The sequence below is a fragment of the Poecile atricapillus genome, chromosome 34 (genome assembly GCF_030490865.1).
Source record: "Poecile atricapillus isolate bPoeAtr1 chromosome 34, bPoeAtr1.hap1, whole genome shotgun sequence".
In the NCBI taxonomy this organism is placed as follows: domain Eukaryota; kingdom Metazoa; phylum Chordata; class Aves; order Passeriformes; family Paridae; genus Poecile; species Poecile atricapillus.
Window position 1 is genome coordinate 2248132 of NC_081282.1, and position 24807 is coordinate 2272938.

Genomic DNA, 24807 nt, shown 5'->3' on the forward strand with positions numbered 1-24807 from the left:
GGGTTCTGGTTCCTGGGCTCGTCACTTGTGGCTCACGGGGTGTGGGAAGCAGAAGGAGGGGCGTGGGAACTGCAAGTCAGAAGAAGGTTGGCGGTGCTGCAGGGGAGAGAGGAGGGGTCAGAGGAGGGGATATTATGAAAGGAAGGGGTGGGGACCTTTTCAGGAGGAGGAGCCCAAGTGGAGAAGGAGGGGTCTGAGGGGACAGGAAGGGGAGGGACAACTGGAGGAGGAGAGATAACAGGGGGAGGAGCATCAGGGAAGAAGGGGTTGGAGGTGGGAAGAAGGAAAGGATTTTGGGGAGGAGAAGTACAAGGGAGGGGCCTGGCCATGTGGTCCCCACCATCTTGTGCTCTCCAGGAGCCATTTTGGGTACACCAGGGAGGAGAGGGTGAACGGAGTAACTGGAGACTGGGGAGAACTGGGGGGAACCTCAAAATGTACTAACTTGGGGGTTTGAACTGGGGTAGTGGGGTTTAAGGAAAGATCTCTGGCACCATGGCTAACAGTTAACATTTTATTAGCAACTGGTTATTAACAGTTAACTGAAACTTAAGTTATTTAAGAAATTAACAAACTATTTAATTAACAAAGTTAATTAAAAGATGATGTTTACTGGAGCTGGGAAGGGGAGCTGCAGAGGTGTCACGTAAAGGGTGGGAGACCATCAGCAGTAGGAAACAAGATGTTGCCAGCTCCTGCTGGATGCTCCAGATGACACAGATGCTGTCACTCTGGTGTTGGTTGCCAGTGCAGCTGCTTCTTGTGTCTCTGGCCTTCATCTGTCTGCTGTAAGGCAGAGCATTTTGGTTTTCCAAAACGCTTCCACTCCCGGGCTCTGCCTTTTAGAACCACCTGCACCGTCCTGTGAGTCTGCTCCAGGTTAGGAATGCTGGGGAGAAAGGGACTGGTATTAGCCAGACAAACATTTCCAGACAGACGCTTTTCTGTCTCCTTACAGAGCACCCAGCGTTGCATCCTCACTCTGTGCAAGCAGTGAGCAGCTCTGTGCAAGAAGCAGAGCTGGGGACTGGCTGGTCCCTGGGTCTCTCATTCTACATCTTGCAACCCTTCAGGAGCTTAATGTTTCATGCAGTGTCTTTTGCCAGTGTCTCCCTCCCAAGGCCAGATGATCTTTCTGCGCTCCTGTGGGAGCTGCTGCCTCTCTGGGGCTGCTTGTCTCCAGGCCCACCTCCCCATCCCAGTCAGAGGGACTGAAGGGAGGGTGTTAGGGGATGAACCAGGCTGTGCTTGGTGATGCCCAGCAATAGCACAAGAGGCAACGGGCAGAACCTGAACAGGAAATTCCACCTGAACCTGAGGAAGAACTTCTTCCCTTTGCGGGTGACAGGCTGCCCAGAGAGGGTGTGGAGTGTCCCTCACTGGAATTATTGCAGAGCCCTCTGGACACAGCTCTGTGCCACGTGCTCTGAGATGACCCCGCTTGAGTAGGGAAGTGGGACCAGATGACCTCCTGTGGTCCCTTCCACCCTGTCCCAGCCTGTGATTCAGTGACAGCCATCAAAAGTGTGAGTTGGCAAGTGTGTCAATGTTTCCCACCTGCACAGCATGGTGGTCTCAAAGTTCCCCACATCCTTTGGGGAGAACAGCACATGAAAGGTCTTCTTCTGGCCAGGAGTGATGGTGCCGAAGTTGGGGTTGATGGAGAACAGTGACTGGTCATGGGTGACATCTGGGAGGACTTCCAGGGAGGAAGTGGCACGCTGCGGGGAGAGACTCCGTTCCTTGGAGCGGCACCGCTTCTTGGAACGCTGCTTCTGCTTGGCATCCAGCTGCTCTTCCTCAGAAAGCTGCTCCTGGTCAGAATCTGGCTGTTCCTGCTCGGAATCCTGCAGCTGTTCCTGCTCGGAATCTTGCTGCTCCTTGGCAAGCCACTGTAGGCGCCGCAGCTCAGAAGGATGCGTCTCAAAAGGATGGTCCTGCTCCCTCCGGAAACGAAGCACCAGCTTTCTGCGCTGCCTTACAACAGGAGCAGAGCTGAGCCGACCTGCAGAGAGGAAGAGGACACCATTCAAAGACAAAATCTGTGTTCCCAGCAACGCTGCCTCCTGCAGCACATAGGTGGAAGAGAGCTGGGATGCACTCGGAGCATCTCTGGCCAAGTTCCAAGCAGGGAACAGAGCTTCTGGGAGCAGGGTCTCTGCCTGCAGCACACACTCCTGTGCCAAAGCAGGAGTTGGTTTTAGACAGTGACTTTGCAGCTGCCCTGGAGTGGGGGACTGCACACAGACAGTGGCTGCAGGGCAGCTCACTCGTTACACCATTGCTCTGCCCAGTCTCAGACTTCTCAAAGCAATGACCTGATGTCCCCTTTCCCAGTCCTGACCCAGCACGTGGCTCTCCCCAGAGCCTGGCTCAGCTCCTTTGCAGAGCAGAAGTGGCACAGCAAGAACAAAAGGGGCGGAAAGGCAGAGGGGGAAAGGATAAAACTCTCCAGCTGCAGCTGGGAAGGTGCTGATGAAAGTGGACATGTGGACAAGAAGGAAAAAGCAATTCAAGTCTTGGGGTGAAGGGGCAGGGTCTTCTCCCCAGGCCCTCAGCTACCAAATGAAATGCCCTTACTAATCAGAGTGGTTGAATATGGCATCCTCACTGCTTCACTATCTGCAGGTGCAGCTTCCTCCCAGAAGTATTCCAGGGCCACCTTCCCTGTGTTGTGCATCCTGAAACTGAAAAGCAAGAAGGAGGAATTTAAAAAAAATGTCCAATAAATAGAAAGCAAATAGTACAGTAACATTGTCTGAGGGACTCCTGCTACCACTTTCTGCTGAGGAGCATCTTCTTCCCCAGGCAACCCTGCCATGCTCAGACTGCTGTCCTGGGTGGCCCAGAAAAGTATTTCAAAGTCTGGAAGTTTAAGGGGAAAGGGCCAACATGGTGCCCAGGACATTGAAGCTAAGGGGCTTACTTTGGACTTTCTTTAGGTCTTGCTTTGACTGCAAACTTATTCTTGAGCAGATGAGGACAGGTGACACGCAGCGAAAGCAAACCCATGGCTGTTCTCAGCAGAAAATGGCAGCATTGAGCCTCTCCTGACCAGCCTCTCCTGCTTGGCTTGGCATGCATGTGAACAAGCCTGTGCTGGTTTTGGCTGGAGTGGAGTTCTGGGAAGCAGGCACTGGGTCAGCCCTGGGCAAAGGTGTCACAGCATTGTCACAGTACAGCTGGTCTGGACTGGACACAGTGAATCTGGCCATAACACAAATCCAATTCAGCTGGCCTAGCTCATGCCTGAACGTGTTCCCAGATAAGTTACAGGGGACCCTTGGCCAGCCCCATCCAAGCTGAGAAGTGAGCACACCCCTGGCCAGGAAGTTGGGCAGGGAGAGAGATCTCAGCCAATGGCTGTCTAGCCCGGGAGATTTGCACTGGGTATTTCAGTGAGCTCTGAATAATAAACGAGGCTGTTTTGTCTCCTGAGCACCTGGAGCACCTGGAGTCCTGAGTTTTGTCTCCCCACCCACGGCCAGCACAAAGTTACACAAAGGCAGCTCCCGCTGGCAGGGCCCTGCCTGGCCTCAGCACTCACGTGGCTGTCCTTGTCTGGAAGGGCAAGGTGTCCTTGAGCTGAACCACGACTGTGTCCAGTTTGAACTGGGCGTAGGCAACCAAGGCGCTGAGGTACAGCTCGGCCTCCTGGCCGCTCTTCTTCAGCACAGTGTGAGCCGGTTCCGGGACTGTCTCCACTGTCTGCAAACAGAGGAGAAAAGAATCACTGAGCAGAGCCCAGAAAGTCAGGCTGAGAAGGGAATCTCTTGGCCTCCAAGATCAGCCTCATAGAGGGACTAGAAAGGACCATTCACTTTTAGTTCCCTGGAAAGATGACAGAATTGGGACTGTTGTGCTGCAGGAGTTGTTTCTGCCCACTAATCAAAGCAGTCCTACCACAGCTGTTAATGTACCCATGGAGACTACAGCGGTGTTCCAATCCCTGTACTTCAACCTTGGCGAGGGACTGACTTTTTCCCTGGTCCCCTAGAAATCCAGCAGGTCTCAAAATTAGGGTTAAGTTCCCCTGCTGGAGCTCTGTGGGTGGAGAACCCCATGACTGAAGACTTCTAGGAAGCATCTTCTTGTCTTAGGAGAAAGTGCTCTCCAGATGTCACCTGTGGAGCAACAGCCACACTGCTGGCAGCTGGGGACGGGCATTTTGGGACGTGAAAGATCTCACTGGGAAAGTCTCCAACTGCAGATGTTCTGATAGAAAAGAGGATGGTTTAGAGGCCTTCAAATGGTCCAGAAACTTGGAAAGAACCTTCACCCAAGCTGAGTGTGTTTGGCAATAATGACAATAAAAGCAAGAGTCTCCACACATGATCCTTCTCCAGACTCCTCCATACTGTCATACAGTGCCTGGGCTACTCCATGAGATAACCCTCCCAATACAGAGACCACAACCAAAATCTCTGGTATCCATGCAGACAAAACTTGGAGTTCACCAGCAGGTGCAGCAGAAGTGTATTTGTCTCCACTTCAAAAGAAGAGACAGAGTGCAGCAGACTTAACTCCTTGTTGGTGAAAGGGCACCACATCATATGGAGAGATTTCAAACACCATAAAATGAGATCATCATAAAACACTGTCTCCCATTCAACATGGGCTGCAGCACTTGTGTTTGTGGCACAGACTGATAGTGTGTGGCTAATGGTCTCTTGTCTACAGGCTTCCCCTCTTGTGTGAGGGTCGTGTGCATCCACCTCTCCCCTAGAATGCACTGCTGGTGAAGCTCAGGGCTGTCCAATGTCCAGAGGAAGCAGGAGCTGCTCAGCCAGCAGCGATGGTGTTATGGTGGTTCTTTTTGGAAAAGCTGTGGTGGCTTTTTTTGCCATTTTGCTTCTTACCTTCTCTTTTTCAGGCCATTGGGCTGCTGGGTCCTTCCCGGTGATGTCCTTCCACACGACAATGCACATTTCGTCGTCCCAGTCTGGAACCTTCCATGGTGGCAGCTCAAACTTGATCTTGGTCACCTTACATTTCACAAGGTGCCTCCTGAAGGTGGCTGGGACATCTGATTTCAAGGTCACTGTGATGGCCTTGGTGCAGCCAGGGTGGAGATGTCCCACCTAGGGAGAATCAGGGAGTCAAGACCAAACTGGAAGCACTGCCAAGGGCAGGACTGATAGCAAAAGGGACTGATGTGGTGAGCAGCTGTGCCAGGAACCTGCACCTCAGTGTGGATTTATGTGAAGTTGGACAGACAAAAGTATGAAGAGAAGGTACCACCTCCCATAACGTGAAGCCTTTTCTGCAAGGCTGGCAGCCTTGGCCCAGCCAAGCCAGGGACTGCATCTCCCATGTGGCACTGGAATGGGCTAGCACTGGCATGGGAGGTCTCCCTGCCAGCTCCCAGGAACACCAGGGCAGGGCTTGAGCAATGGGGAAAGGCAGAGCAGCCCCCACTCACCCTGGGGCAGAACTGGAATGGGACGTCTGCCTCCCACTCGAAGCGCATGAACGTCATGCCGGTGTGGTTGGTGATGGTGAAGGTCCTGTGGCAGGGCTTCCCAACAGGACAGTCCCCAAACTGGATGTGGTTCAGTCTGACAGCTGTTAAGGAGGAAAGCAAGGGATCTCAGCATGCAGGGAGTTCCACCCCGCCCCCCTCACATGCACAGACTCCTGTATGTTCAATGCTTCCTTGCTCCAAGCCTTCCTCCCTCTGGCAGGGAGCTCCCCAGGCAGTTCCCCATCCCACCACTGTCAGGGAAACACCCTGGCACACCCCTGAGCCAGCGCCATGCAGCACAGCACACACTGCTCTGCATGCATGGCTGCCACACCCACGGGCCTCCATGTCCAGGGGTGACAGCCCAGGCCTGGCTAGAGAGAGGACACACATGATCAGATATTTTCTTCTTCCTTGTTCCCCCTTGGCAGCCTCTCCTCTCTTACCATCAATGATGTCTTTGTTCCAGCTGCTCTTATCATTCCTCAACTGTGGGTCTTCCTCTAGACAGTTGAGGGTGAATTCATCCTTGTGGCCTTCACCCACCAGCTCTATCAGGGTCTTGTCAGAGTAGGTGTCCCCCACTAAAACACGGATCTTCCCTTCCACACGTCGAGCCAGGGTGGGATTGAAAATGACATCAAACTCTGCCGATTGCCCACGATGCAGAAGCAGGAGAGGCTTCTTTGGGGGCTTGCTCTCTGCACAGCAATGGAAATCAGAATTAAGTGATACAGTTGTACAGAGGAAATATTTCCATATCTGAGGAGCAGAAGGTTGAAACCAGCTGCCTTCTGAGCACAGGTTCTACCCGCAGTGGTTCCAGACCCTCTTCTTATGTTCACCAGGCTGCCATCTCCAGACACATCACCACTTCAGCAGCTTAACCTCAGGTTGATGCCCAGCCCTCATTCCATCGCTTCCAGCCAGCTCCAGCCACATGGAAAGCTGAGCCAAAGAGCACTTTTGGCTTCTGCTGGCTGCCTGTGTGCTCAAGGGCTGTGTCCGTTCAGGCTGGGACCTTGCCACATGCTGCAAATACCTCAGAGGCTCCCCTGAGGCAGTGACAGTCCCCCAGAACCCAGCCCACCACGTCTAGAAGAACACAAGAACTTCCTACAACTTGCTAGGAGGAAACCCTGCAAAAAGTCCCCATGAAAAGCTTGGGGGACAGAGAGCCCAAGGAAACAAAGTGTGTCTAACATCTGGCTGCAGCTCAGAGAAGCCAAGAGCAGGGCACACGTTTTCCCTCTGGGCACGATCTAACTTCATGGTTAACAAATTTACCATTTCCAACAGAGTCCTCTCCCACATCTTCAGTGTGGAATCTCTCCAGTGTGGAGCGCCTGCCTTTCAAGAAGAATGCTCCATGCTCATCCTCCAGGTGTAACATAAACTGAGAAAAGGGAACACAGAGCACAATGATACTGGTGTGAGTACAGGATGGCACAGGGACTGACACCACAGTGCTGCTGGTCCTGCATAGGAACCCAGCACCTCTCCCACTGCAAACAGCACTGAGCACAAAAGTTAAGTCAAACCAGCTGGGAAAAAGGGGTGTTTAGAGGCATTTGGATTGAACCAACACTGAACCAAACAGGACAGAAAGCAATAAGCAGAATATAATTAAACCACAACTAAGTTTGCTTAAAATAGTAAACTGGGGAATATAACCTAATGGAACTGGAAAATCACACATGTCCATGAGAACAAACCTGAAAGACGGGGAAAAATACTCCACCACCTTTCTTGTGTTCAACTTAAAGAAGAAAGACTGGATGGAAAATTTTCAAGAACTCCCTTCTTGGAGAACAGATGTCAGTCACTTGCTTAAAAAGAATTTGTGACACCTCTTGCCAGGTCAGCCATGGTTTTTGGGACCCTTCCCCTGTGCCACAAGCACTTATTCCCAAACCAGACCATTCCTTGAGCAGGTGCTCACCTTGACAGGTACGATGCCGTTGTTACGGACGACCAGGGGGAGCATCTCTAAATCCCCCAGCTGGAGCCTCTGGAAGCGCAGCACGGCATTTCCTCTCTTGCTGCGAGCTCTTGGGCACACGACTGTCACCTGCGGCTCGTGCCCCCTCCCACTGATGGTGAAGCTCAGGGTTTGGGGCTTGATTTTCACAGAGCTGCAGGAGAGGCACAGAAACAATTCCAGCTGGCACTAACCCATTTCTCACTGGGCAAGCCAAGCAGCAAGGGCAATCCACACTGTTTTCCCTGCCTGCTGCTCCTGTACCCCACAACACAGCCCCCCACCAGCCTCTTCCCAGTCCCCTCAGGGCCATTCACAAGAGGAATCTGCTCCAAAGAGCCAGAGCCTTCCACAGTAACAGTTAAAAGTAATTTCACTTCATTGAATCATGCAGTACAGCAGATACATAGTGAGGCACCAGATGAGATACGGCAAATCCCCTGGCTGCAGTGAGATGAGACATAGGCAACAAGCAAAAAAAGCACAGCATGAAAGCAGAACAAAAGCAAGAAGGCAAAAAGAAATCATTGTCACTATCCACCAAGATCACTTCCAAGAACAATATAAAAGCAATTGCTTATTAGCAATTAGACTTCTCTTGCTCCAATTCAGCCACTAAAGGCTTGAGGAAGGGCAGGTCCAAGCCCCTGTACACAGGTCCCAGTGCAGAGGAACAGGGCTCCTCTTTCATACCAGCTCCCATCACTCACATGAAATAGCTTCATGAATGCAGGGAATCACAGAGGATCACTTAATTTCACAGAAACAAAGAGGAAATTGTGACTGCTGACTTGCTGCCACAGAAACTGATCCATCTAAGCTTCTGTCCTTGGAAATGCCCAGCTCAGCTGTAGCACATCTCAGTAACTTCCAGTTGGCTACCGAATATTTCCCTGTCTTCCTATTTCCTCATCCAGGCTAAACCTGTATGACAAATCAGCCTCATTTTTCTGCTCTATCTAACAGTTCCTGCCTCCCAAATCATCTCATGCCAAGTACTCTGCCTAAGGCTCCTGAGAGCATTAGAGCTAACAAGAGGTCTGTGCCTTCCCAGTGGAGAGGCAGCTGTCAGTGAGGCCTCCCCCAATATTTCTCAGGGTCAATTACCGTTTGGGGATGACAAGGGAAGCCTTAAAAGTGCAGTCGTAGTTCTGCTCGTCTGGTGGGGTGAAGGTCACTGTAGCAACAGCGTGGGATGAGCCAGGAATGGACATCTGGACAGGATGCAACTTGAAAACGGTGATAGGGCCTTTTTCCTTGGGGGAAGCCAGAGAGCAGTGTTAGGAGAAAACACCTTCCAACACGACCCAGTTTTATTCATAAATACATTACTGAAAACAGCATGTCTGTAGTGGTTTAGATTTGCTAATTGGAGTTTCTCAGTCAATGCACTAAATAACGTGGTGGGGTTTAGCACTGGCTAAAATCACCAGGGCACTTACTCATTTTTTGTTGTGAAATACAGATAAGGAGAAGGGTAAAACAGGTTTAAAACTTAAAAGGAATAAAGAAACTTTACTAACAGGACTACAGGAATAAGAAACATCAAAATAAAACCTCCAGAACACTTTTTCTCCCCCTACCCAACTTTTTCTTTTCCCAGCTGACCACTGGGAGACAAAACCTGGGACGGTAAAGCAGCATCAACTATACAATAGTCTTTGATCAGTTCTTGTAAGGAGAAGAGTTTTTTCTTGTCATGCTATGGAGACTTTTCTACAAGAAGCAGTTTTCTCCTGGCTTCTCTTTTCTATGAATAGCAGCCAGCCAGGCAAAAATCTTGCATTGTGACAGCTCTTCCCATTTTCACAGCCCTCCTAGAGGTGTGTTTATGGGCTGTGAACTCAGGGGGTATTGTTTTAAGGATGAGTTGTTCAAGCAGGGAACGCTGACCTTGTGCTAAAGCATTGTGTGTTCTGAGTGCTGGCAGCTGCCCTGCCATATGTGGGAGGTGGTCACTGCATGGAAAACCCTGCAAATAACCTAGAACTGGCCTTCAAAGAGAGGAAAAGCCAGGGAGCCTGAGGAAATGCTCTGCTTTGAGCCCTGGCATGTCAGTTCATAACAGCCCCTCTCTGAGTGTGCTTCCAAGAGAGGTTCAGAAGGATTCACTTCTCCCACCAAAGACCCAGAGGTGTGAGCCAAAAGCTTGCCCAAGACATGAGAATTGAACACAACTGTTCCCTGGCTCTGCTGCTCTGCCCTGAAGTTTGACCTACACTGAGCTAGTGTGGGCCACAGGAAGCAATGCATCTGGAGAACAAAACAGCTTTCACACGGCCCTTAGAGGGCAACCATCTCCTTGGCCTCCTGTTCTTACCTGTCCAGGCAGGGGGTTGATGGAGAGGACCACGTCACACAGCAGAGCAGTTGTGTTGTAGATGTTGAAATGGGCTTCAGCCTCTTGCCCAACCAGAATCTTGTTGAAGATGAACTTGTTCTCATCTCTCACAAACAGGCCCACACCGTGCACAGAGAGCAGCTTGTGGCTGAGGTCAGTGCTGCTGCAGATCGGGTACTCGTCGAAGATTAACATGGCATCCTCAGCAAATGCTGTGGACAGACCACAGGGATGAGCATGCAGAAGCCTCCCTGATGAATTCATCTGGGCCTTGCTGGCCTCTGAGAAGGCTTGGTAAGCTCTTTCTGCCCAGGTAACTGCTAAACCCAGCTTTGGGTGGGGGAGCTGGCTATGAAGATGGAGCTCAGTCCACCTCAGTCTTAAAGAGCATTGCTTTCCCTCTATCCTTCCATGCATCCCTCTCAGCCCGGGAGGGATGAATCCACCAGTGGACTTAAGAGGGCTGGAAACTCTGAGGATTTCAAGGGGGGACACCAGGGCTAGCATGCCTCCCTATCCAAGCAGCAAGTTTAGGTGCTGATCAGCAGCAGGTGTGACCAGGGGAACCTGTGGACAGTACGTACCTGGCAGGCAGGACTCGGCAGTCAGGGTAAAGGGAATGCCGAGGGGATTGTCCCTGGGGTCTCTGCCCACGATGTCAATGTAGAGCTGCTCCTCACAAGTCCCCTCCTGCCCTGCGAGGCACTCCACCGTGATCTGCTGCTGGCCCCACGGAGCGATGGAGCCGGAGCACGGGGACACCGTGAACATGCCCACATTGAGCTGACCCTGCAGAAGAAGTTCCAGGAGAGGCTGAAGGGTAATAGCTGTGCCTTGAGCACCCCAGCAAAGAGGATGTCCTGCCTTGGCCTCCAGCTGGGCCCAAGCAGCCAGTCCCAGGGCAGGGAAGGATGACTCCATGGCCCAAAGGCAGCTCCAGGTTGAGCCCAACAAGCCAAGAGGAGCTGCAAGCCTGTCTCAAGTGGCAGAGAGAAAGGAGATGGAGCGTAAAGAATGAAGGTGGTAGCTGTGATCCTCAGCCTCCAGAGGTAACAGGAGAGCAGAAACAGCTGTGAGAAATGATGGGACAGAGGTAGGGGACTGGGAAGAAGAAAAAGAAGAAAAAAAAAAGTTGTCTGAGCTCTGTGGACTGGGAGTTCGGGGGGGGGATGTTTTTGCTTCTGTGGTGTTCACAGACCTATGCTGGCCAGCAGCTACCACACACAGGACCTGCTCCCCTCTGCTGACCCCACAACTGCAGGTCAGAGCCAGAGTACAGGACTGTCAGTGGGACTGAGCAGATCCTGGACTCCATCCTGCAGACCACGTCCCACCCAGTGGAGATGAGCCCCCAGCCTGGGCACAGCAGCATCTTCTCACATCCCCTGCAGCAGCATTGTTGGGGAGCAGGAGTCACCCACCTGTGTCAAGCTTGATTTCCTTCCCGCTGAGCGCTTTCTAGCTGCTGGAACAGACTCCCCTTGCTTTGAACTGAGAGGAGAAAGCAGAGGTATCTGTCATGCTGAGCTCCCCTGCCTTTCTCTGAGGCCAAAGCTGGCCTTCCTCTGTTGCAGTCAGCAACCTCAGGATCTCGTCCAGAGAAGCAGCAGGATTCTGGGGACCAGCATGAAACACCAACGAGACGGGCTCCCGTTCATGAAACCATTTATTCAGCATGAGAACAAACTCAGGTCCAGAACAGAGAGCCCCGAACAGAGGCACAGCAGGGGTTTTTGAGGGACAGAACCCCCGAGGGTTTACACCTTTGAGGGTGGAGTTCAGGGTCAGGGACCATTAGAAACACAGCAAGGGAGAACCCCCCAGGGACTCAAACCCAATCAGAACTCCTGGGCCGCCCTTCACAAGGGGTTTGGGGTGGAACAATGTTAACTCTTTGCCTCCCTGAGGCCGCTGCAACATCCCTCCTCACAGAGGAAAGCCTTCCTGCTCCACATGGTTCCCAGAGAGCAGCCTGCAGCACCCATTGCTGGACAGAGCAGCTCTAGCACCAGCTTCCTACTACACATGGGGACACTGAGGCGTGTTTTGCTCCCTCTCCCCAAGGCAGGGATGCAAATGGGCGCTAGCCCAGGTCTCCTGGCTGCCTGCCACATGCCAGCCGTGGGGTGGTGCCTCCTCAGGCAGGAAGGGTGGTGCAGGGCTTCTTGTACCTTTTGCTTTCCAAAGGAGATTCATCCTCAGTTGCTCGGTGGATGCGGAATTTGAAGCTGATCACGCCTGTGTTCTCCAGCACGACAGTCTGGCTCTTCTTGCTGCCCTTCATCATGGCACCGAAATTGATGGGTGAGGCAGGCTCAATACTGAACTTGCTGTAGGCAGCTCTTGCTGACACCCTCACTGGGATGCTGGCGACAGTCTGGCCTCCTTCCCCTGAGATGGCATCTATCACCTGTGTCCACAGGAAGGGGTGGTAAACAAAGCAAAGAGGGCCAGCCAGTCCTCTACCCCAGTCCCCAGCCTCCACCCCAGGCCTCCATCAGTTCACCCATCCCTGTTAAAGCACCTCCTCCAGAGTCAGATTCTCAGCTCCCTTAGGAAGCCTCCCAAATGGTTTTGAAGACTTTGTTTGTGTACGTAGGAGAGAGGATTCTCCAGTTAAAGCCCTCCTTCCATTAGACACCTCTCCTGTTTATGCTCCCAAAACACCGTGTGGTAACACAGCCTGGCCCAGGCAGCTCACCTGGCAGTACAGGATGGGGCTGTTCTTGAGGAGGATTTCCCTTGTGGGGTGGAAGAATATCTCAATATTCACACCAGGCTGGGAGGCGATCAGCTTGCCCGACTGAGGCTTGACAGTGAAGTGGGACGCCAAGTCTCGCATCCTGGGACCTGCACCCTTCAGCATCAATCTGTGCAGAAAGGGAAGGAATGGAGATCTCTGCAGTTACAAGTAGAGGTGCTGCCAGCACAGCCAGGACTTTGCATAGGACCAGAAAAAGAAGAAAAGGGAGAGTGCAGCTCTGCTCAGGGAATCCTGGATCCTGACAGAGAGCACAGACGGTCACGAGGTTATTGCAAGAAACCTTGACACTGAAATTTTTCATTCACTCTTTTACAGAGTCTCAGAAGGAGAAAGGAGGTGACCATCAAAGAAAGGCAATGAATCTCAGCATTTCAGTGCCTGAAATTCTTGGGGCTCTCCTTTGGGTTCCCTGCTGAACTGGGGAGAACTGCTGGTTTGTGGCTGGATTCTCTGGTAAAATAGCTGAGATTAGAGAGCCCAGGTTTTGTGTTTATCGTGAGGTAGCCTGCATGGAAACAGGTTCTAACCTTTGACAGAGGGAGAGTGCAGGCCTGGGAACCCAGGGAAATGCTCACCACCAGGCAGCTGGACTCACCTGTACTCGATGTTGTACATCCCTTTGTTTGTTAGAGTCAGGATGTTCTTCACATTATCCTGGACATTGATGGTTCCAAAATCCAAGGTTCCATCTGCAGACAATGTGCAGAGCGAGATTAGACGTGGTATTTGTGAGCTGCTGCAGAATACACCAGGTCCCAAGCTACATGGAGGTCCCAGCACAAAACCCTTTTCAGCAAGTTGCTGTTCTTGGAAGGGTTTTCCAGCTACTTGTCTGCCCTTTCTCTTCTTACTCAAGATATCTGCAGGCTCAGTAGCTAAGGAGCTCGGCTTCCATTTCCTCACTTCCAAGCACAAATCCAATCACTTTACATGCTGTGCTGAGCCTGTGGGAATTGCCAACTGCCTGTTCACGTCACTGTTGTTTCAAAGCCCCCAAATCCAACCTGCACGTGAAGCTGCACACTTCAAAGTTCAGAGGGGAGAGACTTAAGGCTGCCAGTGGCCTGACAATGCTTTATTCCATGCAGCTTGCAGGGTATGTGCTTTATGTATCCATGCCATCCTTGCATCCCATCCCATCCCAAGTGCTTTGGTCACCCACCACCCAAGGTAAGGCAGTGCACCTGGACTGCTTTGTTTGGGAGACATCCACTGACCTTCAGGCAGGACCATGCTCAGGAGAACATCATACACCTCTGCAGACAGTTTGATGTTTTCAACCTGAACAATCCCCAGGATGTTTTCTGTATCTGAAACCTGAGGCAGCAAGAAACAAAACACTGTTCAGATTATTCTTTTGCTAGACAGCCTCTAAGTCCTTGTCTCTGCTGGCTGCTTCCCCTATGGCCTCCCTGGCTTCACAAGTGTTGGTGGATACCCAAGCTTTCCTAACCCGTTCATCTCGTGGGCTCTCCCAGTGGGATTCTGCTGCAGTATAAACCCCATCAGCCCAACTCTGCATTCCTACAGGAGGGAATGCTGCTGCTAAAGCATCCTTGAGAGGCACAGGGATGTAAGAACAACCACAGGAAGTGTGAGGTGTCTCAGAGCAGGTGGCATTGACAACCCTTTCCAATCACCTAGCACCCTCTCTGAAATGCAGCCCCTAAACCATGGGGAACAAAATGCCAGGGGCAGAGTTTGTTGCACGATGCCAGAGGTTTGGACAAGCTCCAGGAGAAATGTAGAGATCACGCTGCAGTCTGTATAACCAAACAACAACCTTCAACCATTCACAGGGCCAAGGTGGTTGTGCTACAGGCTCAGGGTGCAGTGTCTGGTTATCTGGGGGGATGTGGATGCACTGCACATTCTGGCAAACGCTGTGTAGAGGCAGAAGTTGGGGTCACAGCACCCTTGTGTCTGTCAGGAGCAGCTCTTCCTGACTCTGTCCCTAAGAGCACGTGGCTGCTCACTGTGCCAGGCAGGGCACAGTCCCTCTCACCTCGAGTCGAAGGCTCTTCTCAATGGTGCCAATCTGCTGGGCCTTGAAATTCACTGTCACTTCAATCTCTGAGCGGGGATCAATGGTGCCGTTATCTTGTGACAGTGAGAAGTCCTCAACAAGGTCATCCAGCCCACTGAGCTGCCAGGCCATGGGCAGTAGGGTGTTGTTTTTCAGGACCAAGGTCCTGCTGTCAGTCCTGCAGAGACAGGAGGCACTTGGCATCAGCTGCTGGCTGGTCACACCAGCCTCGCCACTGAATGCAACTTGGAGCAGCTCCATCCCAGCCCTGGAAAGCAGAGCCAAACGTTCTGTCTTTGTCACAAGTCTTGGAGTGCGTGTGGGATGACTGACCTGTGCAGAAGCAGCTTGCCAAAAGACAGCTCCAGGGGGCTGACCTCCAGCTTCACGTGCACCCCATGGCAGCACAGGCTGAAGACCACTGGCTCTGGATTCTTGTTAATGCAGCAGATGAGTTTGTCTTCCAGGAAGCCAGGGGAAGTGGGGTATGCCCAAATGGTCAGCTCCTGGACCCGGCCCCATGGAAAGAAACAGAAAGAGCACTGTGTGTGAGCAGGAGCAGCAGCTCCTGGGCACTTCTACGGTGCCTGCTCTACCTGCCCTTCTCCTACCTGCTTCTTCTTTGGTTTCAGGGTCATGCTGGGAGGGTCCAGAAGGAAGGTCTCTGCTTTCTCATCATCCTCAAAGGAGAACTGGACCTCTACGTCCATGGGGGAATTGTTGAGGATGGTTATATTCTCCGAGTTGCCAGGACAGTTCTGGGCCTTGTACCTGTCCACAAAAGGGGAAAACGCTGCAGAGGAGACTGTTGCCTTTGCCACGCATCGAGGAAAGCACCGTGTGCAGCCGAGGAAGCGGTGCTGGAAGAGCCTGCTCTAACAAACAAGTGAGGGAAGTGGATCCCAGCCAGGGGCGTGGGCGTGTGCTCATCCTTGCCTGACTTTGATGCCTTCCCCTGTACTTGGTGCCTCCACCCCAGAAGCCTGGTGATGCTCAGGCCACTTCAAGTGGTTTTAATACAATGTAAATTCAAAGGTGCTTAGAAAAATAACAGTACACCAGGCACATGGGTGCTTTCCCCTTCTTTCTTGGGGTGCCTTCCCTGCAGGGTGTAAAGAAAAGCTTTTGGAAAAAGAGTTTAGCTGATCTCTTTCCAAAAAGTCATGAAACTGCTTTGGATTTCATGGGTTAGCTCAAAGTCTAAGAAAGACATATAAAGCATAATTTCCCAAGAGGAATGCAAAAAGATAACAAATGACCCTTCTCTCAGGTGTGGAAATGACTTTGGAGTGGAAGGGTTAAAGAGGCAAACAAAAATCCCAGACCATCCCATAAAGCTGGCTAAAGATTGTCTGTTTTTTGAAACTATGTTGTCAAAATAGATTTAGCCCTCCAGAGCTCCCATGGAGACAAGAACTTAATGTTAAATACTATTTTTTAAAAAGTGACAGTAAAAGTAGAAATGCACAATAGCTTCAATGACAACGTTTTCAGGCAGACTTTATCCAGCAGTGATGATGCAATGTCATTACAGGCAAATGTAGTTCCTGCTGTACATAGCCCCTGACACCCACTGGCAGGTCAACCATAAAATCTTATTAATAATTACAGATCAATGACAGGTTTACAAAACCATCTACAGAATAATTGCTCAATCAGGCTAACTGCAGAGCTCAAAGCACTTCAAAAACCACCATACATTTCTTAAGGGGTGAAGCTGAGATGTGGAGGCAGACAAAAGTTGCCCCAAGTGCCCTTTGGACTGGCAGCAGCCTGGGGCTCTGGCCAAGGCAGCCACCAGGCAGGCAGAGCGGCTCCCCCAAGGCTCATTTGCCTCTTGTATGCTCAGGTTCACACATCTGTGCTCCTTCAAACCCAGGTGTGTGCCAGGACTCTGCCAGGGACTGCCCTGGATTGTGCCACCAGCACAGCACGTCTCCAAGCGTGTCCAGAAAAGTACAACAGCCAGCAGGGAGCACATACCACTCTCTTGATTTCCCACACAGCAGCGGTCCAAAGTGGAATTGCTTGGTGCTCTCAACATATTCCTTGAAGATGATTTCACCTTCCTTCATGGTCTTCCTCCACTGTGGAAACACCAGCCTGGGCAGAGAAAGCAGGGAAGGAGGAGCTATGAGATGCTCCAGGTAGGAAATGCAGTCAGAAAGCCATAACCCATCCTGGTGGCTCAGGGACCATCTGCCTTCCCAGCTCCCAGCACAGAAAGAGATGCTGGGTGACGTCAGGCAGCACCATGTGGCCAGGCCAGAATGCCCAAGGAGCAGCCCTGGCTGTGAGCTCGGGGGCAGCAGTGTGGGAGGCTGCCAGGGGCCAGCCTTACCGTGGGTTCTGGCTGATGCTGGGGTACAGGCCGCTGCCACTGCAGGGCAGCTCGTACTGCCGCTTTGTCCCCACCAGCTCAAACCTCAGCGTCTGCTCAAACTTCCCTGGCTTTTTGGTGGAGAAGTGGACCTTCAGTTCCACCTCACCGAGGGCAGGCACTGTCCACCGGTACCGTTTCAGCCTGGCAATTAAAGAGGAGGCTTCAGACATTGCTGAGGAGCAAATGAAACAAGGAGGGTGCACTGGCCATCCCATGGAGGCACTGGCACAGGGTCCCTGTGCAGCTGGGGACGATGGACCTTGCTTGGCAAGAGGACCAAGAAGCAGAGGCATCACCTCCTCCCGTGCAGCTCACCTGAGGAATTCTGTGGGGATGGAGGCACCTTCCAGTGTACTTTTGGATCTTGTGCTGGAGGATTCCCAGGGGGAAATTTTTCCTGGGAAAAAAGAGGGACTTTCTGTTCTCTCTGTAGATATTTGGTTCCCCTTTGGAGACTTGTCTCTGCTCACTGCTTTACCTGTCTTTGGCTGGCCCTCAGCAGAACTGCCCTTCTCATCTGGGGTCCTGGCCTAAAGGGAGAGAGAAAAGGGAGAGAGGGGTGAGCCCTGAGACATTCCCATCCTGGAAAGAAAAATGGGCCTTCATCAACCAGTGGAAGAGAGAATAAATCAGTGCACCTGCCCAGGAACTTGGTTTTCCTTACTGGTGTTTGTTTTGTCTAGGACACCCCTTCTAACTCAGGATCTTCTCCTCAAAGGAAATTAATGTTTTTAAGTGATTTTTCCCCTCTTACAGAACTGCTCTGTCTCCAGCAAAGCTGTCTCTTTTGCCCCATCCCTGACAGAAAGGAGACCTGCAGATGTGGGGCCCCATCACATCTTCACTACCTCTCCACAATGATCCTTTTCCATCCAACCTGTCCCCCATGCCCCCATCTAGCCTGGTCCCTGCCCTGGCACCTTCAGTGCCAGCACCACTGCAGTACCCACCAGATTGTCTTCAGGTGTAACAATGGTGAAGGGCTTCACATGCTCTGCAGAGCCCAGCTGCTCCTCTGGGCAGTCAACTCTGGAGAGGACAGCAGCAGGGGGAAGGGGAGGCCCTTGGGGATGCAGTCCCAGATGCCTCAGCATCTGAAAGAGAAGAGAAAATCCTGTTTATACTTCTGTCACCTTCATCCTCACAACTCCTTCTTTGAAGGCACTGAGCTTTTGGAAATGGGCTTTTTGATTTCCATCAAGTACAAGTATTTTGTTATGCCCAGTGGGGTGAGCAGGCTCCAGAGCAGAGGCAAGAGCTACAAGCAGGACTGGGAGAGAAACCCCTCCCAAGCGACTCATCTGAAGCAAACAATGACCATGAGCTGCTCACTGCCTGCAGCCACACTAGCCACACTAGCCAGGACTGCACTCTGCCAGCAAAGCCCTGAGAACCAGTGGAGTTTTCTGCCAGAGCACATTCCCAGCCCAAGTCATGCCCAGCCTGCCAGCTGGGCTTGGCACCATGGACCCACATACCAGGCCCTGGCTGGGACAGAGCCTCCACTGTAAGCAGCCCCTGCCCATCTCAAGGACAATGCAAAGGTCCCAGGCATCAACCAGGGCAGATCATGTTTACCTCAGGTTTGCTGTCTCCTCCCTTCCTCCCAACAACACAAACTCTTTAAATCCTCCCACAGCACATCAGCAGAGCTGGCTTTGCCCTGGGCATTGCCTCCATCTCCCTGACACAAGCCTGGCAATATTGGAGTGCTGTGAAGCTTGGGCAGCATGTACACGGGGACCAGACCTGCCTTCTCACCTTCTCCTCCTCAAGGTACTGCTCATCCAAATCCAGGCAGTAAAACTCGATGGGGAATTCGCATGGGTTCTTCACCACCACTGTGGCCTCCACCCCATCGCTGTCCACCAGCACCCATCCCATCTTTAGTGCTGGGGGACTGAACTCCAGCCGTGGCTCCAGACCTTGCCCCAAGAGGTGCAGCCTTAAGTGATTGCTGCTCCCATGAATGTTAAGCTTCAGCTCATACTTGTAAGACCTCTGAAAAGAGAAAAGTGCAGAAAACTTGTCCATGAAGCACCAGGTGACAGGACCCCAACGCTTGCCCCAAGGTCAGGGTGTTATCAGTCCCTCCAAGGTAAACAGAAACCAGATATTCACTTATGCGAGGGACTACAGTGCCTGTGTCTGGGTGTGAGTAACTGGGATGAGTCCTGGTGTGCACTGTAACTGGGTATTGGGTATCAGATGGATGGACAATGGAGTGCCAGGTGTTTTCACCCAGTCATGCAGGAGTGCAGTGCTCAAGAGAAGGGCCCTGGGGTTACAGTGTCCACACCCAGTCCTGGCACTGCTGCATCAGGCAAACGCCAGATCCAGGAGAGAGGCAAATGAGCTCTCGCTGGCCAGAAATAAGGGTCACCTTGTCTGCTTAGTATTTGGCTCTGATCAAAGCCAGACACAAGATGTTTACATCTCTTGAGCAATTAAAAGGTCCCTGGGACTGTCTGTGGGCACAGAAGCACTTGTGTCCATATTGGTAGACACTGTCAGTTTCCAAGACCCAGCAGCCTCAGGCAAACTACTTTTGGGAATGCTCCATCCTTTTAAGTTGAATCCCCAGCTGGGTGGGAATGTGCAGGCAGGCCAGAGCCCCAGGGACTGACTGCTGGCAGCACACCACTACAGGTGACTGTCCTGCCATGCTCAGCAAGGTGTCTGGTGGCTGTTTTGCCAGTCAGTTCTGCAGCAGGATGGGCCTAGAGCGGCCATTCCAGGATTATCCTCTGCGAGTGTGCAGCTGCTCTGCACCGAGTGTCGCAGCTGCAAACACGGCCAGGCAAGGGGGAGGCTGAGGGGAGCTGGGCACATCCCTCCCCTGTGCCGAGAGGCAGCCACAGAGCCCTGATGCTCTCTGTGCAAGCTCCCTGTGGGCATTTCAGAGCACATCTCCCAGGAGTGCTCTGTGGGGTGAACTGAGCCACGCTGAGCACAGCGCTTGCAGAAAGCCCCCTGTGAAGGCAGAGCTCATACCACACTCTCTGCAGCAGGCCCTCATTTCCAGATAGCCCTGACAGGCCTCCTGGGCTGACAGCTGCCAATCTCACCTCCTCCTTGGGTGCAAACTGGATTTGCAAGTTCTGCCACGCTCCTGCATCAAGGGTTCCTTTGGAGGGCGTCACTTCAAAGGGACAGCGCCCTTCCTCCAGCGCCTGCTGCTTCTGACCTTGGGCTCGTGTCAGGTATCTGAGTTGATTGCTCTGGACACAGAAACCAATGGTGTGAGGTCTCCTCAGTCTGTGAGGACAGAGCCTCAGCTCCTGTAGTGCTCTGAGACACTGATACAGTGCTGAGAGCACCCACAGCCAAACCAAGTGTGGCCCCATAGCCTAGAGCTGGAGGGAAAACCTGTAGACAGGGCAGGCTGAGGGAACTACTGTCCTCAGAGGAGGAGGAATGGGTGAAGATGGCAGCAAAGCAAAGCAGCAGCTAATGGAACAGGTCTGGGAAAACCAGCCTTGATCTAGACCCTCAGAAGCTTCTTCAAACACGCCAGAGACCCAAGTGCTTGGGCAGCCACAGGAGCAGAAAGGGCAGGAGACACAAAGAAAACCCAACCGAGAAGTGACGTGTTCAGTGCTGCCTGTGCTTTACCTTCGTAACAGGCTTGATGGCAGTGATGAACCATTTGCAGGGCACTTGGAACCCGTTGTAGAGCTGGACTGTCTCAACCTGGCCCTGCCCAACGAGGACATTGGGGAAGTGCAGTGTGTTCTTGGAGAGGTCGAGCGACAGTTCCAAGACAGTGGCACGGAGGTGGATGTGAGACGTGGGGCCTTTTGTTACCTGTAGAAGGACAGAGAATTCAGCAGAGGGTGCAGGTGACATCTGCTGCTGTGCCCAGCCTGCTGCCTGCCCCAAGAGCTGTGGTACCTGTATGGGCAGCAGCACATCCACATCACCCTGTGATTGCTGGGCACTTTCAAAATTCACATCAAACCTCAGGGTGTGCATGTGGGGCAGACTCTTCATCTGGCCCAGGTCCACGCTGAAACCTTGAACAGATGAAAACAAAGCAGCTGAGATACACAAGAAACACAAGCAATGTGTCATAAGCACGTTAAGGCCTTACAGCTGTCCTGGCTGAGAGGTCTGGGAAAAACCCCATGCTGTGCTGTGACCAGGACAAAAACTTAAGAGTGCACCTGAACACGCCTCGACACAGCGAGCCACTGTGTGATGGAAGTGCAGCCTTGCCTCAAGGCCTCTTTTGGGAGCCTCTTTTGATCCACCAGAGGATCTCACAGGCTGTTTCCTCAATAAAGGCTGAATACAAGTGCTATGACAGTGTGAACTCTAAACAAAGCACTTCCAAAACACAGCAGACCTCACTGGTTCACAAAACAAGAGTGCCCAAAGAAACTTGATGCTCGTGGGAGCCAAGGGCAGAAGATGCTGAGAGGTGACCAGGGTGATGAGCCCATCTGCCCCCCACACTGGAGTGTCAGGGCAGTTGTAGGCAGGCCAGGTCCCTGGGCATGGCTGGACAGGAGAATTCTGCCTCTGAAGCTCCCAGCAGGGGCAGTGAGAAGAAACAACTGAAAAACCTCCCCAAGTTCAGTGGCTTCAGCTAATCTGTGTGAGACACCTCCTCCATGCCCCCAGGAAGTGTCTCCAGCACTGCTTACCTGTGTCCTGCAGGACAGATGCATCGACCCAGAAGGACACTGGGATCTGCCCAGGGTTGGTGATCTCCAGGGTGCGTCTCTCAGTGAAACCCTTCAGGACAGTGCCCATGTCCAGGACATACTCTGGCAGCTCAACTCTGCAAGGAGGAGTAAGGGCAGTCCTTAAACCACAGCCTGCCTACATGTCCAAGTGGATGGAGGATACAAATCAAGTGGCTATTTCTTTATTCACTGCTGTAAAAACTCAGCTCAAGCCCATGAAACCCATGGCCTGACCAGCTGGCAATGACTTTGGGAAGTCAGGAGGAGTGCAGGTCCTAGCTTTTATCAGCTACTAATGGTACCTGGAAATAAAATTAGTTTAAAATGGAAACTGTCCACAGCTCCTCTGCCATGAAAAGCCAGTAGAGGTGAGTCCACTGGGTCTCCACTGGACTAAATGAAACTACTTAGCCTTGGTGTACAGCCTGAGCCTGAAATTGCTTTGGGGCCTAGGAATAAGATTTGCCTGCACAGGAAATCTTCACTGCTCTGCAGCCAGATCACCTGATCTGTTCTGCAGAGCATCTTCCTGAATTGAAGCCTCCCGTGCTTGTGCTGCATCATGATGGTGCAAGGGACAGACCAAGTTAATCAGATAAGCCCTGCCACCCCACCAGGATTCAAGGCATCTGATTTTGGGCTTTCAAGGGTTTGCTGACATGTGCAATTCCCTCCTCCTTTTGTTTAGCGTGCTCTGTTAGTTGGAACCAAGACATCAGCTGGGAATTGTCTCTTTCAGAGCTAGTCAGCAGGGACAGAATTGATGCTGTCTGGAAGGGCTTGGAGGTCTGCAGTGGGTCCCCTCAGCTCTAGGGACAGAACCCCACAGCTGTGGGGAGCTGAGTCCAAAGCTCAGCGTGGTGCTGGGGAAGGGAGGGCACTCAGCTGCTCACACGCAGCGTGTCACAGCCACCGGGACAAGAGCCTCTCTGAAGTCCAGGCTATTCCCAGCTCTGCAGAAACAAGGAGCTCTCAGGAGAAGGGGACATTGCTGGCTGTTCCCCACGGGGCACCTGGAGATGGGGATGGGAGTCCCTACTCACTTGACAAGGCTCTGGCACAGCTTTTTGTCAGGGAACTCGGTCTTTGGGGGATGGGATGTGAGCTTTTTCTGCAGCTCCAGAGCAGCCTTCTCGATCATCTTTATCTGCAGCCGAGTGTTTGCCTGAGGAAACAGAAGACAGACAGTGTCAGGTTAGCAAAGGTCTTTCCCAAGGTTTGCATCTGAGAAAGGATCCCACCCTGCTCTTGTTGAGAGGGGTGTGGGGTTCTCCTGTCTGGCTGCTCGGTGTCTGACACCTCCTGCTCTCTTAGCCAGGACCTCATCTCCAGGGAAGTAACTCCAGCATCTCTGCCTGCCCAGCTATTGTTAGCAAAGCTGATCTGGCCAGGCAGACGGACAAGCCAGGAATCTTCCAGAGCTCCAGACACCTGCCTGTGCCCAGCCAGGACCAAGGCAGCTTGGACAAAAGCTGGTTTGAAAGGGAACCGAGCCCAAGCTGGTGGCTCTTGGAGATGAGCACAGCCAGCACAGTTCCAGGGCACAATCAGGCAACTGCTGTTCAGGTCTGTAAATCTGGCAGGCCTTGGGTTGGGACCAACAAACTCCCCAGCAATGACCTGCATCTCCTTCAAAACACCATCAATGCCATCCCTTGAGCATGGCCTTCAGGATCTGTCCCTGGGGTAGCCAGGAAGCTGGTGCAAGCCAACCCCCGAAGAGACCATGGCCAGAGTGGCAGCCCTAGGGACAATGCTGAGGTGACACATGGTTCTAAGTGGGCAGGGAGGTCCCAAGTGCCATCAGGGCACCAGGAAGCTGCTGTGGGCTGCAAGGGGCTCAGGCGACATGGAGACAGTGGCATGTGCCAAACGGGGCTGCAGCTGTTCTTACTACAATGTCAGAGCCTTCAAGCATGCACGGCTTCAGCTTCCCAGTCTTCACATCTGGACTTTTTAAGGGCTGAGCTGCTGGGATCTGAATTTTCAGGGTCTCACTGTATTGCTGCGTGTGTTCTGCAAGCCGTAGTGGCTTTCCACATTTCTCATTTCCTGAAGGAAGAAAACATCCACCAAGAGAAGTGTGAGCCAAGTGCCAATCCCACTTAAATTGGGAAGTCCCTACCTCCCAAACACTGCTTTCTTCTAGAAAGAAATCCCTCAAGCCATCTATGGAAAGTGGATGCTGCTGCTCCTCTCGGAATCCTCATGTTCGCTCCCACCCATCTTCCTCCCCACAGAGGAACGTCTCATCCCCTGCAATGTCACGCAAGTCCAACCCTGCCAGAAGCCCTGCCAGCCTCTCTTACAGCTTTCCCAAGCCTTTCAGTCCAGCCATCATCCTTCAGGACCCTGCCAGATGTGCTGGCAAGCTCTGCAGGATGGTTCCTGGGACAAAGCCCACCTGGGATCCTCTGCTCAAGACTCACAAAGCAGTCAGATGGCTTGAGTGGCTCTGGGAGTCCTGCAGCCCTCCAGGCTTGGTGCAGGTGGGCATGAGCTGCCCTATGGGCATTTGGTAGGGAACAAAACCAGAGGGGCCCTTCCTGGGGGCACACAGGCAGTGCCCACCTTTGATGTTCCAGGGCAGGTTCACACTGATCATAGGAAAGGACGCTTCTCCTTTCAGGCAGATCTTTTCCGGCTCCAGGTCACCCACTTTAAGCTGGTATGTCCTGCTAAAGGCTCCTGGTACTCCTGGCATGTAAGAGAATCTCAGCACTTGCTTCCTGCCACATGCAATGGAGCCCTGCAGGAATGGGAGAGGAGGAAGGGAATACATCAGAGTGTTTGCTGGGGGATGGCTCAGGGGACAGACAGGCTGAGAAGACAAGTTCTCTATCTAGAAGAAACCATCAGACCACATCACCTTTGTGACAAATACATTATAGTGTTGGCTTTTGCAATTGTTAGAGTAAATACTGTGTGTTTTATAATGCTGCCTTTTGTCAAAGAATTTTTGTTAAAGTTTAGAATTTTTTTAAGGCAAATGTTTTGTGGTGATAGCAGTGTTGGGGAAGAGTTGCTGTAATATTAACATTTAACCAATGAAGTTAATGGAAACCTGTTGAATTTGTCAAAAAGTACCAAATGACCAGGACTAGGGCAACTGTACATGCTCCAAAAAGGCAGGATGGAGGAGGAACTATATTAAAAT

General features: G+C 52.2%; 1 protein-coding gene across 1 annotated transcript in view; it reads right to left on the reverse strand.

The window, feature by feature from the left end:
- Nucleotides 1-726: 726 nt before the first annotated feature.
- The window catches only part of LOC131590682 (hydrocephalus-inducing protein-like), a 58272-nt gene continuing 34191 nt past the window's right edge, over nucleotides 727-24807 (reverse strand). The window contains exons 26-56 of the mRNA XM_058860945.1: nucleotides 24222-24399; nucleotides 23545-23702; nucleotides 22694-22815; nucleotides 21609-21745; nucleotides 20854-20975; nucleotides 20575-20766; nucleotides 20028-20180; nucleotides 18721-18960; nucleotides 17438-17489; nucleotides 16918-17131; nucleotides 16560-16679; nucleotides 15188-15347; nucleotides 14910-15082; nucleotides 14556-14754; nucleotides 13768-13867; nucleotides 13146-13239; nucleotides 12488-12656; nucleotides 11958-12196; nucleotides 11208-11277; nucleotides 10371-10599; nucleotides 9766-9998; nucleotides 8553-8701; nucleotides 7407-7599; nucleotides 6752-6860; nucleotides 5911-6165; nucleotides 5423-5565; nucleotides 4860-5081; nucleotides 3548-3708; nucleotides 2581-2687; nucleotides 1558-2005; nucleotides 727-889 (exon numbers count right to left, since the gene is read on the reverse strand). Coding sequence (XP_058716928.1) covers nucleotides 727-889; nucleotides 1558-2005; nucleotides 2581-2687; nucleotides 3548-3708; nucleotides 4860-5081; nucleotides 5423-5565; nucleotides 5911-6165; nucleotides 6752-6860; nucleotides 7407-7599; nucleotides 8553-8701; nucleotides 9766-9998; nucleotides 10371-10599; nucleotides 11208-11277; nucleotides 11958-12196; nucleotides 12488-12656; nucleotides 13146-13239; nucleotides 13768-13867; nucleotides 14556-14754; nucleotides 14910-15082; nucleotides 15188-15347; nucleotides 16560-16679; nucleotides 16918-17131; nucleotides 17438-17489; nucleotides 18721-18960; nucleotides 20028-20180; nucleotides 20575-20766; nucleotides 20854-20975; nucleotides 21609-21745; nucleotides 22694-22815; nucleotides 23545-23702; nucleotides 24222-24399 — 5304 coding nt within the window. The remainder of the gene's footprint in view (nucleotides 890-1557; nucleotides 2006-2580; nucleotides 2688-3547; nucleotides 3709-4859; nucleotides 5082-5422; nucleotides 5566-5910; nucleotides 6166-6751; nucleotides 6861-7406; nucleotides 7600-8552; nucleotides 8702-9765; nucleotides 9999-10370; nucleotides 10600-11207; nucleotides 11278-11957; nucleotides 12197-12487; nucleotides 12657-13145; nucleotides 13240-13767; nucleotides 13868-14555; nucleotides 14755-14909; nucleotides 15083-15187; nucleotides 15348-16559; nucleotides 16680-16917; nucleotides 17132-17437; nucleotides 17490-18720; nucleotides 18961-20027; nucleotides 20181-20574; nucleotides 20767-20853; nucleotides 20976-21608; nucleotides 21746-22693; nucleotides 22816-23544; nucleotides 23703-24221; nucleotides 24400-24807) is intronic.